This window comes from Mastigoproctus giganteus, chromosome 10 (genome assembly GCF_048544385.1).
Source record: "Mastigoproctus giganteus isolate SK-2022 chromosome 10, ASM4854438v1, whole genome shotgun sequence".
Taxonomy (NCBI): Eukaryota; Metazoa; Arthropoda; class Arachnida; order Uropygi; family Thelyphonidae; genus Mastigoproctus; species Mastigoproctus giganteus.
Window position 1 is genome coordinate 176,061,848 of NC_143584.1, and position 17,383 is coordinate 176,079,230.

At 32.6% G+C, this 17,383-nt stretch overlaps 1 protein-coding gene across 1 annotated transcript; it reads right to left on the minus strand.

The window, feature by feature from the left end:
* Positions 1-251: 251 nt before the first annotated feature.
* Positions 252-16,369, minus strand: LOC150079548 (putative sodium-dependent multivitamin transporter). The gene is made up of 11 exons (XM_090383101.1): positions 16,031-16,369; positions 14,880-14,945; positions 14,631-14,750; positions 8,114-8,292; positions 7,183-7,351; positions 6,856-7,063; positions 5,273-5,427; positions 4,594-4,802; positions 3,518-3,615; positions 1,151-1,245; positions 252-485 (listed from the first exon to the last, which is right to left on the minus strand). Exons 1-11 carry the CDS (start codon positions 16,367-16,369, stop codon positions 252-254), a joined length of 1,872 nt encoding a protein of 623 aa, XP_090239227.1.
* Positions 16,370-17,383: the final 1,014 nt, after the last annotated feature.

The window sequence follows — 17,383 nt, forward strand, 5'->3', positions numbered from 1 at the left end:
TACTGGATTTAGTAGAGTGGTTTTCAGCTTGTCTTGGGAAAACTTCAGAGTGTGGTCGGGGGAAAAGAAGGGGAAGGTTCAGAACGGTTTCTGTGGCGCCATAATAAATGGTAGATGGAATGGCGAGTAATGATTTTAATAGCTTGTGGTTACAATGAGAGAAGGCCATAAATTACTTTTTATTTTAATAGAAGTACAAGAGTTTTGTGGAGTTCTGTGGACGTATATTGGAAACTATTAACGATATAGTTTTAGTCTCCGTTTTTCTTTTCCCTCTCAGTTTTCTTCTGGATTTCTATTTCTGTATTTTCTCTTGTTGATTCTTGTTCTTCGTGTTCGTCCTTTTTACCATTATCTTCTACCTTCTGGCTACTGTTTTCCTGCTCATCGTGTACTTCTTTAACTTTTTCTTCAACGTGCGCAGTTGTTTCTTCATTTTCAATGGCTCTTAGGAACAAAGTTATATAGTCGTCGTGATCGGGTTTCTGAAATGGGTAAAAACAGTTTCCATCAGATATTCGTTTCAATATTTCTGAGGAATTTCAATACTTTTCCAGCATATATGAAGAATACTGTGATTATATAGACCTTAAATGTTTTTGTAGTCATAAATAAACGCCACTTTACCTGTTCTATAGAAATTCCTGCTTATTGATTTCTAAAATTGCGTCCGATACAGATTTTTCTCAAAACCTCATGTTTATATAAATGTCCTAGAAGGAAGGAGATTTAGATTATTATAGAATTCACTGTTATATAAATGGAGATTGTAATCACCAATCTTGCACATCGGATTCTGCCAATGACACGAGGATCTCGGACCACCTGCAATTAACAGACAATATACACGAAGCAACCTTAGTCACCGAAGCAACCTTAGGCCTTAGTCACCGATGCTCCTAAAACCCAAACAACCATCTGATCAGTACACTGATCGAATGAGAATCAATAAAGCTCTTGGTCTTATATGAACTCTGTTATAAAGAGAGATCTCTTATGTAGTATATGACAGCGTGTTTTTCATTAATATATTTAGCATAGAGTTGGCTAATAAACTGCATCCTGTTATTTATGAAAACTTGTTTCAGTGAAGCCATTTTGAACTTGTTCTGAATATGTAATACGTACAGTATTTGGAATTTTTACATACCTCACGAATTTCTTCACGATTTGAGTCAAACCTCATATGCAACTTTCTTACGACAGGACTTAAGAGCTCCATATTTACGTCTTTCTTCGGAGAATCTAATGCAAATCAAAAAAACAGGGATTTTGTCTTAATTCTGTTGTCGCGTAGAAAGACATTTGCATTTATAACACAGTAAAAACGGATTTCACACGATGATGCGTAGAGAAGATGACTGAATGTTTTAATATCTTAATAATCAAACCGAATGTGTTAATGTGTCTAAAAATCAAAACGAATGTTATAATGTCTTAATAATTAAATTGAATGCTTTTATATATTTTTATTTAAATTGAATGTTTTAATATCTTAATAATCAAACTGAGTGTTTTAATTGTGTTAATGACTGAAAACAATGTTTTAATGTCTCAATAATTAAAACGAATGTTTTGTTTCAATAATTAAAGCAATGTTTTAATGTGTCTTAATAATCAAACCGAATCACTTAATGTACCTTAAAAACCAAAAAGAATGTTTTAATGTGTCTTAATAATCAAAATGAATGTTTTAATGTGTCTTAATAATCAAAACGACTGTTTTAATAATTAAATTCAATGCTTTAATATCTTTTTAAGATATTAAAGATATTAAAACTGAATGTTTAATATCTTAATAATCAAACCGAATGTTTTAATTGTCTCAATAATTAAAAGGAATGTTTTATGCCTATATTAATAATTAAAACGAATGTTTTAATGCGTCTAAAAAATCAAAACGAATGTTTTAATGTCTTAATAATTAAATTGAATGCTTTAATATCTTTTTAATTATTAATATTAATTAAGATATTAAAATGGAATGTTTTGATATCTTAATAAGCAAACTGAATGTTTTAATTGTGTTAATGACTGAAAACAAATTTTAATATCTCAATAATTGAAACGAATGTTTTATGTTTCAATAATTAAATCGAATGTCTTAATGATCAAAACGAATGTTTTTATGTCTTAATAATTAAATTGAATGCTTTAATATCTTTTTAATTATCAATATTAATTAGGATATTAAAACTGAATGTTTTAATATCTTAATAATCAAACCAAATGTTTTAATATCTTAATAATCAAACCGAATATTTTAATATCTTAATACTTAAACCGAATGTTTTCATTGTCTTAATGATCGAAATGGATTTTTAATGTCTCAATAATTAAAACGAATGTTTTATATCTATATTAATAATTAAAATGAATGTTTTATATCTATATTAATAATTAAAATGAATGTTTATGTCTATATTAGTAATTAAAACGAATGTTTTAATGCGTTTTAATAATCAAAGCGAATGGTTTAACGTGCCTTAATGAGCAAAACGAATGTTTTGATGTCTGTTAATAATTAAAACAAGTGTTCAATGTGTCTTAATAATTAAAACAAATGTTTTAATGCTTCTTAATAACCAAACCGTATCTTTTAATATCTTAATAATTAAAATTATATTTTAATGTGTCTTATTAATCAAACTGAATGTTTTTACGTATCTTATTAATCAAACTGAATGTGTTGATGTGTCTTATTAATAAAAAATGTTTAATGTCTTAATAATCAACACGAATGCCTTTATGTCTATTAATAATTAAAACGAATGCTTTAATGTTTATTAATAATTAAAACGAATGATTTAATGTGTATTAATAATTAAAACGAATGTTTAATGTGTCTTAATGATCGAATCGAATATTTTAATGGCTAATAACTAAAAATTTGCTTTAATGTGTAGCAATAATCAAACCAAATTTCTTTTACGTTTTTATCTTTATTCCTTAACTATGGAGCACTAATATAGGTAACAAAATCAGGTATGATTCTCTAGGTATGTTATATGGAATTGAACTGGTATTTAAATTACGCTTTTGTCCTCCGAAGCCATACACAAAATAATCAAAAACATACTATTCAATCTCTATAATGTTATAATGATTATAGAGATTCATTTTAATGTTAAGTCTATTAAAAATTAGAATTTTACTCGTTGGTCTGCAATACTTATTTAGCATAGGCATATACTAGCTCCACTTACAAGACCAGGAAGCCATCCGATGTTGTTGCTTTTTCTATCTATCTATCGATCCCATTTCCCTCTCCTTTCTAATTAATGCAGTATTTCTAAAATTACCCTTTTATTATTCCAAAATGTGCAGGCCATTAATCTCATTAGAGACTCTTTTTTCCCGCTTTGCCTCGTTTATTATCGCCTTGATTTCCTAAAAATGCCACCCTGAACATTTGTAATTTGCTCCATTTGTCTGGAATGTAAATAAAAACACATGAAATGGTAATAACTGGGCTACAGAAGAGTTTTTCAACTTCCGCTGTTTGTATTGTACTTACATGGTATGAAACTGAGTAGGTATCCGACGACCATAGTTATGCCAAATCCAATTAAGGCGAACCACACGTAAGAGATCTTATAAAGAGGAAAAATATACCTGAAAAAGAAAAAAAAAAGTAAAAAATTGATGAGAGAATGGGGTTATTTTTGCATGATAATTCTTCACGTTGTCGGATAAAAATTAATGTTCTGAAATCCTGGCAGCTAAGCCTAATGGAAAACCACAATTTTTAAAATGTCATTTCTTCATGCGTAATTACAGTTTTTTATCCGGTTTGATTTATTATTAATATTTCTTAATAGTGGCTGTGATAGAGAGAATGTAGCAGCCCCATTTACAGAAGAGAAATGACCCGCACCAGATAAAGAAAATTGAATATAATGGAGTCTCTTCTTTTAAGGTTTTTCTGAATTTAATAGCTCAACAGGATGTTTGCTAAGATAATACGTAAAAAAATAATAAAACTGATGGATACTTTTAAAACTGTGTGCTGTATCTGTCAATAATACAAACACTGTCCCGCCCACCAACTATCAGAGAGCAATTTGCTGGTAAAATATCGTGTTTGAAATTCAGCAGAGGCATGTCCTTCGTTTCTGATCAAGTCGCCTGTTATTTAAAATCTTATCGATTGACTGTTGAAGTGTGCGTATGAAAATTTATATTCAAAACTTCATTTATTATTGTCACTGTATTTTTTTATTATACTTTTTGCTGTGTTATACGTTGGTTTCACTGTTTTGCGTGATTGGGTTCAAAGAGACCATAAAAAGATTTCCATCCTCCTGACGAGAATCGAATATGGGTCAGAACACTCCGGAATAGTCACATGTTTTATTATACTAAAATATATTTCTGAAATATGACAATTATTTTGGTACTTGGCTGTCCTTAGTGTTAACGATGTTTAGAAGAAACTCTGGTCCAAATTGAATTGCTTTTTATCCCACTATGAGCGATTTCATGGTATAGTTTCCTTTTTATTTTTTCTTCCTAAAACTTACAAGTAATTTCTTTGCATGCTTAGCACTTACCTATTCCAGGATATAAAAAAGAAATCAGTAAGTTCCTTACCTTTCATGTTCTCTGTTTGTTCCTGTAACTACCATGGAAGCAGCTTCTGTGACATTCTGGTACAGTCGAAGGTAGGCTGGGGTCGTAAATGGCTGAGAGCAATTATGGTTAGACAGGGGCAGTGCGGGAAAATAAAACTGAGATATACATGACCCAAGTCCGATCCAGAAGGCGAACAGAAGTCCAGTTGTTAATCCGATAAGTGCTGACTATAAAAGATAATGATAGGCCTCGGCTAGTTAACTGGTCTTTGGACTGTATTAAGATGCATTTAAGTAATGAGAATTGTTGAGAAAGTGGCAGTATTTTGAATACCCCTCCCCCCATCGATGCAATACACTTTTATTTTCTTTTGAGGTATGTTAATACTTTGTTAAAAAGGACAATATTCGCTTCTAAGACTTCAGTGCATTGATTTTGATTCGATTTCATTAGAACTAGTTATGTACATGGATATCTTAATTTATCTTCAGGCTCAGTTGTTGATAAATAAGACCCTTATCATGAATGCCACTGGATTTAGTAATAGGCTAATAGAGGGAGTGAAAGTGATATTCCCAATTATTGGTAGTAATTAAACACGGCAATTATTTAATCTGCCTCTGAGTGTTGATCAAATTAAGGATTAAAAAGCTCTATTAAGATCCAATATTAAGATACCAAAAACTTATATTCTCACCATTTCGTTGGCTCGCCTTGTGAGCATCCCCAAGGTGAAGATTCCTAACACAGGTCCCGATACTGGTCCAAATACCACGAGATGCACCTCTGTAATTCCACGCACGCTGATAATGACTGCAGATAGCACTATGACCACTAGAGCCAACCCAATAACTAAAAAAACAAAGAATTAAACTTTTATCATCAAGTTTCTGTTGATAAGTGAGTTATAAGAGTAGCATCCCTCAGTCTCCTTTGAATAACAATATATTTTGTATTTATCTTGATTCGATTAATGGTACAGATGGATCTATACTCATGGCTGTTGTTGGCTATGTGGATAATCGCCTTCCCTTTTACAACTTTTCGAAATATTCTTATGCTGAACTGATATCCTTCTCCTAAAACAAGCATCTCAGAAGGATGTGCCTGGATAAGTACATTTTGTTTTCCTATACGCTTCTTTAAACAGGAATAACGGGTAGGTAAGAAAAATTTTCAAGCTGATTTCCACTTTAAACTGTAGGATTCCCAACGTATTCAACGCAGTATTTGAAATCAAATAAAAGTTTTACACTCTACTGCGTTCGAGTTACATCATGGGGATCATTTTGCTCCCACTGAAGACCGAAGTTTAGACTTAGGCTTCGACTTTTAGGCTTAAATTCAGCTTAGAGGATTTTATTCGATTTCTGTGTACGAATTTTGATTTCAACTTCTACGTTGTGATATCCCTCCTGTTACTGTATAGTAATATTAAAAGATGAGCCCATTCACGAGTGTGTATAGTTTATGATCTTTAAATAAATAGGTTACCTGCATATCTAGCATTTTCCATAAACTAAACATATTGGAAACAAACTTAAACAATTGTAGGATAGAGAATTAAATCAAGCTCCAGCACTAGCATCTTAGCAAGTAAAGTTTAAGTCACTCAATTAAGCATTTATATTTAAATATTTTTATATATAGACTCGTATATTCTTTATATTTGTATTTATAAGCTGAATTTGATATTCAGTTTGCCGATTTGTCTATTAAAAATATGATTTTCTGAAGATTGTAAAGAGTTCAAAGCCTCATTATAAATTATGCTGTTTTTATAGAGAAATAGTCATTATTTTTGAAATTAAAAAAAGTCAAAACAATAATTACATATTATCATTTTAATTAAATAGACCATAATTATCTTTTGATCTATATTTAATATAAAAATCACAAATATCTTCAATTATAAACGGGCGACACTTCTCTAATATTTTAACAGTGCAGTGTTTAAAAATTATAAGGATTATTCAATTAAAACACGTTTAAGGCTTTCAAAAAATATATTTTTGAAAAATTACAGTTAATATTTGGAATTAAAACATGCGTTATATTCACACACTACACACACAACCGCAACAAAGAGCAAACGAAATGAAGAAGGTTTTGTTATTAACTAGAATGTCACTGCATTGCTTTGAACATATACACGCTTCGTTTTCCACCCCTTTCTGAAAACTCTCTCTTGTTGAACGTGTTTAAATTGTACAATAAACATCAACTATCTGTTATTAGTCCTAAAAATAACAAAAGCAGCATAAAAAACCCAACAGTTACCTATTAACTTTGCTGCAATAGCCGTTTTTCCTTCGCTAAGTTTACTATATTTCGGAATTCGACGAAAGAAAACTTCTGTGACAACACAACTTAAGGAATTCAGTCCAGAAGATAACGAACTCAAAGATGCACTGAAAACACCTGCAAAACATGCACCCCTCATGCCAGACAAATTGTGGAAAGTTTTCATTATATAATAAGGAATAATCTGAAATAAATAATAAAATTAAATCACAGTCTAATCGAAAACAATACGTTTCGAATTAAAAATGAAGTTCTTCATCAGAAGATAATACAATGGATTAATTTTTATTTAAAGATCCATACCTGATCTCGTCTTTCTACCTTGGTTGTATTGAAAAGTAACAACGGGTCACAATCTTTCAGATTAGCATAAACAACTAGTCCTGCTATCCCAGTACACACGATAAATCCAAATATTAAAGCGATACTACTATAGATGGCGCTGAAAAAAATATTTAAAGCAGACATCATTCTAATAACAAGAAAGTTAAGAGTACTAAATTTATTTTTCATGAAAAAATACATTATTGGTGATTTTTAAGGTAAAATAGACCGCCGTGGAATCCAATTTTTGTCAGGTGGACAGCGTTTTCCTAAAAGCGTCTTGTTCTTTGAACAACTTAATACAGAACCACCTTGTAACGTTTCAATAGCTAAATAACATGCAATAGGGTCACCCCCATTATTTCTTTCTAGACGAGAAGAAAAGAAACATCTCTTTCTCCAAGTCAGCCTATTTTGGAATATTGTCGACATCGCTGTAATCTCCTTTGCAATGATATAAAAGCCTAAAGAGTTTTTCATCCCCGCATCCAAGAGTATATTAAATGAAGGAATCGGGTATAAAACATTGGAAACAAAATTTCTGCTGTCTCCTGGCAGTTTGCCTAAACTGAAATAAATGGAAATCTGTCTCGTGGGAGATTATTAATGTAAAATGTTCCGTTAACCATATTTCTCTGAGAGTGTATGCTGTCCAAAAAATGTAAAACCTCAATAAAAAAAATGTTTCCGTTGTATTTTAATATGTAACGGATGTCCGGTTAGTTGTTTACGGTCAGTTTATCCTCATTACATTAACCCAGATGAGTTTCTTTTCTTTTTAACCTCTGACTCGAAATTGTTTTCTCAAATGAACACGTTGATATCTGATGATAGCTACAAACTCATCTACACATTGGAGAACAGACAGAAAAGACAGATTCAGATAAAAGAGAAATAAAGGATTACTTACATTTTTGATTTTTCATAAGTCCTTGCTGCCACATATCTCTGTACGTGGACTTGATTTGACCCAAAGTTAGTCAGGCTGAAGAATATCCCAGAAGTCAAAGAACCCCAGAAAGTGTAACGGACAAACAGGTCGCAGTTAAAGCTAAAGATAGTTAAAACAAAAACGGCATGAGCAAACTTCTAAAATATAATTAGAATATTGTTATATACGTATTTAACATACACTCGCTGGCCAAAACGTTAGAAACCTTTGCAATTGGCCTTAACAGATATTTAAACGTACGGTATGCAAATGTAAGTTGTCACATGGTATGATCAATAAACGAATCATAAGATTTGGCCGCCAATGCCAAAACTGGACTGTGGAACAGTGGAAAAGGATCATGTGGTCTCATGGACACTTTTTTGCGCCAACTGTAGGAAGAAAATTTGGCCGTGAACCTCATGAAGCCATGCATCCTGACTGTCACGTATCCACCACCGAAGCGACTGGAAGTGGCATCATGGTATGGGATATGTTCTTGTTTTGCTTATACTCTGGCACAACACCAATTAGAGGGGTTTGCAAAAAATCATCAATACAATTCATTAATCGTATTTAGGTTGAACCACGATCTACTCAATCCACACTGGATCCGCTCATCCCATTACAAAGTCGTATTACCTCCAATGAATTTCTTTCTGTAGTATTGGACCAACTTCACTCTGCAGTATTTTATTTTTAATCGGATTGTGATGGATCCTTTCAAGGCGGCAATGCAACTATCCATTTAGCCAAAATTTAATATGAATGATGCGAGAAACATTCTCGAGATTTCCAATATGTATCCTGGCCGTCTAATTCACAAGATCTGAATCCAATTAAGAACGTTTGGGTTACAGGGGAAAGGGCAGTTCGGATTTTCAGTGTGTACCGACCACAATAAAGCAGGTATAAAATATCCCCTGATGGAAGAATGGCCAAATCTGGAGCTGGGCTTCCTCAGACACGACACCTAGTAGAATCCATGCCATGACGTGTACAGGCTGAACTTTGGCCAAAAGGTGGCCCCACTAGATATTGAATAAAGATTTCTAAATTTTTGGTAGTGAGTGGAACAACCAACTGGGCCAAACATTTTTGCTGACAGTAAAAATGTTTGACCCGATTTATCAAAGATAATATTGACCCTATGTAATTATCTATCTTGTGCAGGCGAAGAAGCATTTATTTGAAAATGCTCCGTTTACTGCATTTGTTTGTCAGTTTCATATGAGTTTAATCATGGTTTTGTTAAAACAAGAAACTCATGATTCTTCTTGTGGCTGCATATGTAATGTCAGATGGTGATTCAAATTCGTTATTGACCTAAAGACGAACGGAATGATTGCCAGGGGAGATTTTAGTAGATGATGCACCTAAAAAAAGACTACAACAACAGCCAGCCTCTTCTGGAACCGTGTATACAACATAACATAGCAACTATTATTGTGCAAGACGATCTATGGGTATGACAGACAAGCGACTGGTATATTAAAAATATCGATACTTCTGTCTATTCTTAACAACAAAGAGAAAGATTAGTAAACACAGCTTTCTACGACTGGGACATCCGTAGAAGCAGCTGTACGATTTTAAAGAACGTTTTCAAGAATGGACTACTTTACATCATGAAAGAAATGGAAAAGAACATCTCAAAAACACCAAAATTAGCATGTAGCGCAAGAAAATCTGCAGTATTATGTCGTTTAATAGTTCTTACAATGTGTTGCTTTGTACAGTGTAGTTATGAGTGTAGATATCAAATATCTTCTCTGCCTTCCTTTGACTTATGGTCAAGCAGTGTCCTAACCAGTTGAGGGTATAGAAAAGAAAGAGCTTATTCAGAAGTGAGTCAAGTAAGTCTTCGGCTGAAACTGGTGATTCTATAGGTTCATTTATGAAAAGTGTTTGCACGATTGTGAAATAATCCATTGACTTAAATATAACACCAAGATATGAGGAACATTCAAAAAATTATCTATCTCGATAATAAAGAAACAACATGGCTTAAATCCTTTTTTTTTTATTTTTTTTCTTAATATATATTCCCTTCAGTTCAATACATATCCTCCAATTTGAAGGCTAAAAGGAAATAACTGATCTCTGTACCCTGATTTCTTATGCGATGTGTGTTTATCAAAAGAGTTCCTTCCATATCCTAAAAAACGTTGATCATAATCTTCCCAGAAGACGTTGAGTCCAAAATGTTTAGGCGGTGATGAACCATGACGTTTCCATTGAACAGACTTCTATTCTGTTTCCGGATTATAGTGATCAATCCTTGTTTCATTGTACAGATAATATGGACAAGAGTTGATCTTTGGGGGCATCTAACTGCATTGTATGGATAAGGCAAATGAATACCGAATTTGTAAAACAAGATAGTAGTTATAAGGACTTAATTTTTTGTAGGAGGCGCTAATGATGAAGATTTGCTACAGTTAAATGTTTTAGAAATTCTGGAGTACATGACATTGGTTAGTTAATATTTTTTTTCTAAAGCTGCAGAATGGATTCTTTTTAAACAAATCAGCTAACGAATTCTTCCACCGTTTGAAATGCTGGTCCAATTCTGTATTTAAGAACATTGGATCACTCTGACATTGTTTTGCAGCCCTCGCGTGTAGCACAGTGGTTATGATCACTGTCCTTCCACGCTGAAGTAGAAAAGGCATGCCTTCGAATTCCATCAATGACGCTATGGATTTTTATGAACTTTTTTCACATGGCTGAATCAGTCGGCCTCAGGCAAGGATTGCATGGTTTTCTCAGAGAAACTCAGGTTTCTCGTTCATCAAACAACAAGCTGACCTCGATGAAACAGTAGAGGCACAGTATATTGATGCTTAGTAGCCTTAGTTACGTTGGAGCTTAACATACAATAAAAATTTTTTTCTAGGGATGGGAAGTTTCCACTTTTGAGGGATTTGTAGCAAAGTATCTGAAGAGGCTATGCAAACTCCCGTTGAAATTCCATAACAAAAATAGGAATGATATCATTTACGCCTTGTACCGAATCTGCATATTACAAATTTGATATATGCAGCCTTAAAAACCAACTGATCAATGAATTATGACCACTACCTAATACTTTGTAGGTCCTCCTTTTTGCCTCAGTGCAGCAGCTATCCGACGTGGCATTGATTCAACAAGATGTCGGAAGCGTTCCAGAGGTATGGCCAACCAAGACTATATAATGCGTTCAGCAATGCAGGTATGGAGGCAATGGTGTATCCAGACGCCTGATATGCCTTTCCATAGTGTCCCACAAGTGCTTTATGGGATTGATATCGGCGGAATTCGGAGACCAATCGATATGCTGGAAGTCATACCTGTGTTCCTCAAACCATTCCTGCACAACAAGCGCCCGATGGCTTGGCGCATTGTCATCTTGGAAGACACCATCGCCATTCAGGAAAAAGGTGAAACATAGCGGGGTATACGCAGACAGCAAGCAGTTGACGATAGCGGAGACCACTGATACGTTGTTCCACATGCACCAGGGGTCCAAGTTCCTGCCAGTGAAACATGCCTCACACCATACAACCGCCTCCACCGGCCTGCACTTTTCATAATATGCATGATGGATCAAGAGCCTCACGTTGTTGACGTCAAATCCGTACATGACCATCCACGGTGTGGAGTAAATAACGTGACTCAACCGACCAGCACACCTTCTTCCAGTCTTCTAACGTCCAACTTGCATGCTCTTTGCGCCAGGGGAGTCTTTTACGCCGATGAACCTTGGTTAGGAGAGGATGCCATAGGGGTCGTCTGCTGGTATAGCCCATACGTGCGACGCATGGTCATGTCTGATATTGTTCCGGGTTGGCCCATGTTGTATTGGGCAGTCAAATCTTGAACAGTGCCGCGCCTGTTCGCTTGTACGAGTCGACGGACCCGGCGTTCACCTCTAACATCAACCTTTCGCTGACCTTTGCAGTTTTGCCGTCGGGTCGTTGTTTGACCATTTTGACGCTAGTCCTGGTACACTTTAACTACGGCGGCTCTCGAACTCCCCACCAGTTCAGCCATTTGGTAAATCGAAGCACCAGCTCGTCGAGCACCCACAATCTGTCCTTTATCAAAGTCCGATAAATCCTTCCTTTTACCCATCACGCTCGGAATTTTACTACCTACTGAACCACTGACACCTTATCTATGCTACGTAGGTCCACTAACTCCGCACTCTCGTATCTCACGTGGTCAACGGGTCGCATTCGGTCTTCATAGGGGTGGTCATAATTCAGTGATCACTCAGTGTATTTATAATAATGTTTCAAAATGTTTACGTTCCACCAGTGATCATAGCGACATTCAACATCAGCTTTATCAGATTTCATTAAATCAGATACGTTATTATCAATTAAAAAATCCACCGTCCCCATAATTATTTCTTTATCTATGACCATTCATCGTGATATAATTCACCTCGCTATACATCTCAAAAGGAATCCATTTGTTTAAGATTATCCATCCGCGTATTCTGCAAGACTTTAATTGAGAATATGCAGAGGAGATTTTCCCAAGCAAGGAGACAAATATTTATTAGTATAGCTTTTAATTTACGCTAATCCAGCCTACTCTACCAACTACCGTTAACTAATGACCTTTAATAAGAGTAACCTCTTTCTGTTCCGTGAACAGATGGAGGCAGAGAAACATCTGTGGGTCTACAGAGTGCAATTAGTACCAGAAAATTAATCCAATTAAACAGAGCCATCTGGCGAGTATCACTCTCTGTATAACGATATTTATATTGCAAAAATAAATACCACTCATTTGAATGCACTTACTTAAAAAACTCCACTCTCTTTCCATTACTAGCCAAACTTAGTACAGCACCGATTCCCCCAACATCTAAGGTCCCCCTAATGATGACAGCTAATATAGTAGCGAACATCAGTGCTGCCTGAAATACGCTGCTCCACAAAACAGCTTTAATACCTCCCTAAAAATATTTTTTTTGCCAGGAAAAAAAACAAAACAAAAATAGTTTTCCGTTAAGTTTTCTATTCTATTAAACTTGATATTTTTATTAAAAGAAGCTTAAATATAACTGTTCTCTTCATGACAAAAGCAAAAGCACATTTAAATAAGTATAAATTAATTAGAAATTTGGCAAAATAATTAATTTTTCTTATAATTATATTTTATTAAATTATTTCTATTAGCTGTTTCGAAGTTTCTTTTTTATTTATTTAAATATGTTTTAATTAATTACATTAAATTCATTTTAAAAATTAAATCTAATTAAAATTTAAAAAAAGCATTTTTAAAATTTTAATGATTGTTTTAAATTAATTATAAAAATATAATTTTTGGAATATTTAAAAAATTAAATAAGGTAAAAATATAAATATATTCAGTTAAGGAAGTAAATATATTTTTGAATATATTTTAAATATAGCTTTCGCTTTGAGAATAATTTTTATGTTATTGCGGTATGTGGTGAAAAGTATAAGTAATAATTGTTCTTAAGAAGTTTAAAATCATAATAAAAATAATAATGATTTATAAAAATGTGAATTAAAATAACGATTTATAAAAATGTGAATTAAAATAACAATTTATAAAAATATAATTGTTTATAAAAATATGAATTAAAATGACTTATAAAAATATAATGGAAATAATAATTTAAAAAATAATTAAAATAATGATTTATAAAAATATAATTGAAAAATTAATTTATAAAAATAATAATTAAAATAATCGTTTATAAAAATATATTGGAAATAATAATTTATAAAAATATATTGGAAATAATAATTTTTAAAAATAATTAAAATAATGCTTTATAAAATATAATTGAAATAATAATTTAAAAATATAATTAAAATAATGATTTATAAAAATAATGATTTATGAAAATATAATTGTTTATAAAAATATGAATTAAAATAATAATTTATAAAAATAATAATGATTTATAAAAATATGAATTAAAATAATAATGTATAAACATATAGTTGAAATAATAATTTTAAAAAAGTAATTATAATTTATAAAAATAAATTTGTTTATAAAAATATGAACTGAAATAATAATTTATAAAAATATATTTGTTTATAAAAATATGAATTAAAATAATAATTTATAAAATATAATTAAATAATAATTTATAAAAATATAATTAAAATAATAATTTATAAAAAATAAAATAATTTATAAAAAAATAAAATAATTTATAAAAAAATAAAAATAATTAACGGAAAAATTACTTGGATATTTTAAAAGTTTAAAAGATTTGTGCATAACAAAATTTGTTATGTACAAAGAAGTAAAAAAATAGGAACTTTCGCAGTAAAATACTATAAAATAGGTTTAATATTATCTTTGATTAAATATTTCATGCCTCAGTAAATGATATAAATCTGGTGGATTTATTTCGCGAAATATTTAAATATCAAATTTTGGAATATGATTATGCAATTAAAGTCATAGACTGTTGTTGTAGTATTATTATAAGCACCAGAGCAATGAATGCACTTACCAAGCTAGTGTAAATTGTACAAAATACACCAATAGATATAACCGGCATCCATTTCGACATTCCTGAGATCTGGCTAATAGCTAATGCTGGAACGTACAGTACAATCACCATGTATAAAAGCTACAAGAAACATCCAAACATCATTAAAGTGAATTGTATACTTCGCATTTAAAAAATAAGTCAAGCGCGTGACAATACCAAAATTTCCCACCAGGGGGTAAAATAAGCCTGCTAATCGATGTTACTTACCATTTGTAAAATGTAGATAACACAAACAGCGTCTCGGATAACATTGCCAAATCGTTTCTGCAGGTACTGTTAAAGAGAAAAAGTCAATAATAGTATCAAAATACACCGCGTTACCAAAAATTATGGGTCAATTTGGGACAAACGTCCCATGATTATTCCACCAAAAATATACTTTAAAAAATTATTAAAGAGAAGATTATGTTACTTGCCCGCCACCTATCGTCATGACAAAGAACTAAATGATACGGTAACTTCTTTTTAAAAGAAATATATCTATAGAGGTGAATAATATTTCATCTGGCTGTAATATTTATCAAATGACGTCAAAATAGGAACTAAACTCAAAAGCAGAAAAAATGCAATCCATTTTTTTTAATTCATGCGTATCTATCATTCAATATATTTGAAAATTTAAGGAATTAACATTAATAGATTATTCAGGGCCATCATAAATCTGTTTATACATAAAAAGATGACCTTCCTACGTGGAATCCAATGATTATTCCGCATGGGGGTTGTTTTATGGCTAATATTTAAACGACGTAGGTGCAATAGAAATAACGTAACCTACCCACCCTATGAATAATATATTTTTAAACTCAATCTGCATTACTCTGACTTACTTCAGCCTTCTAGCCATAAGCGAAACTACTTAAGATATTAAAGTTTTCCCCTTTTCCACGCCTTGAATGCGTATTTTCTGAGCGCCAGAACGTACAAGAATTAGCCATCAGTGTGCACCAATCTACGACCTTTTTCCTGACTACGAGCGACTTAGGATATTAATGTAAAGAATTCAGAGATCTGGACAGAAAGCTTATACCTTCAGGGCACTCAGCTGCATAAATGTAATAGCTGAAATCCACTTAAAATGTATTAGAAAAAATTCCAAAAAAAAAATCTAATCCATTAAATAGAAGCCACTTCATCTTTGCGCTATCTATTATTCAGAAACATTTGAAATAACCGTCTTTGTTTTGGTTCGGTGGCACCAGATGGCACAACTTAAAATTCATAACTCATTAATTGCTACTGGAAAATTCGCATCTATTGACCACTAGAACATTAAAAGTCACGTAAGTGTCTACTCAAAGAACTAAGTACTTTAACATTCAAGAAAAGTTCCAGACTTTTTTCTTTATAATACTCACCTCATATGCAGTGGTTACTTGGAGATTATAAAACACGGGAAGGTACACACGAGCTGCAATGATTCCTCCAATAACTACCCCCATGGCATTCACTGAAAGTTGAGTCCCGTACAAATAAACTTCTGCAGGGTAACTCAACATAATTACGCCAGACAGTAAGGAAGCCATTAGGGAGAAGGCTATAGAAAATGGGCCCATATTTCTCGATGCCAGGAAATATTCGGTTGTTGATTTCTGTTTGTTTCCAGAAAGTCCATAGTAAAATCCGAAGCCGGTAGAAACGGTCAGAACCACGACGATAATAACGTAGTCGGCAACCCTCAGTTCAAACTCTTCCATTGTACACAATGCCGAAGAAGTAGTTCAAGATTTTAATCTTCTTTATTTAAGTTGGTAACTTAATGGGTACTCTGAAAGACAAAAAAATAATTTAAAATTAACCACGGACTGAATATTACTCAATCTATTTGCCTTCGTTCTATTTATGTACTCCAACTTCCTTTGCTATATCTTAATAAGCTAGAATTTCCTGTTTTGTTTTTGCTAGCAAAATTGTGCTCTGTTGCTAAAAGAGTTATTTCTCCCCCCTATCTTCCTCCACATGTAGCGATCATCCAATTACAGCCATACTATCAGCAGGCTTGCAGACTCTGCAATATTAACTTGGTAGAGAAATAGATGCAGTAGAGATCCAGGAACTATCCACAAAACTAATTTCCCTACAGAAACAGAAAACCTTTTAGTGTCATTCTTAATTTATGTGTAACGCTGATCGTAGAGAGGGGAGAGTGCAGGGAAAAGACACTGCGAAAGCCATCTAGCTATCCAATTAATGTTGATTAGTAATTATTTACTAGATTGCAGGAGAATGTATTATTTGTTGTTTGCTTGCGTTTCGCCTATAAAAATACACAAGTGACAGTAATGAGAAGGTCCGTAGAGAATCAGAGACAGATGATTATTCGAAGCAAGTTTCACATATTAATTACTTGGAGAGATTCCCTTTTTCAATTTCATCTTTCTCTTTTAGAATTTTTAGAAAAGGCATAAAATGTATTTCGATTTTCCCATTCTTTAAAAGAACGTTTTGGATGAGATTAAGTATTTTTCTATGGTATCCGTTGAGTCTTTTGTCCATTTAGAATTCGTAAGGGTAAATTTAAAATAAGTAAAACTTTTATCTTAGACTACGTAATATTCTGCGAATTAACTTCAGGGTTTTATATAAGGTTTTTATCTACTTATTACCATTGTCATTTATTTATGGAACATTGACATTCGTGACTAACTGGAGATTGAGTTCATTTTTAATTTGGAATTTTATATGTTGGAAATTATGCGTATTTTGTGGTC

Excerpts from the sequence above, each read along its gene's own strand:
- LOC150079548 (XM_090383101.1), bottom strand. The coding sequence starts at position 16,369 with ATGGAAGAGTTTGAACTGAGGGTTGCCGACTACGTTATTATCGTCGTG. Across the intron at positions 14,946-16,030 it reads AAGTAACCACTGCATATGAG|TACCTGCAGAAACGATTTGG; the intron begins GTGAGTATTATA and ends TCTCTTTAACAG. Across the intron at positions 14,751-14,879 it reads TTATCTACATTTTACAAATG|CTTTTATACATGGTGATTGT; the intron begins GTAAGTAACATC and ends TGTTTCTTGTAG.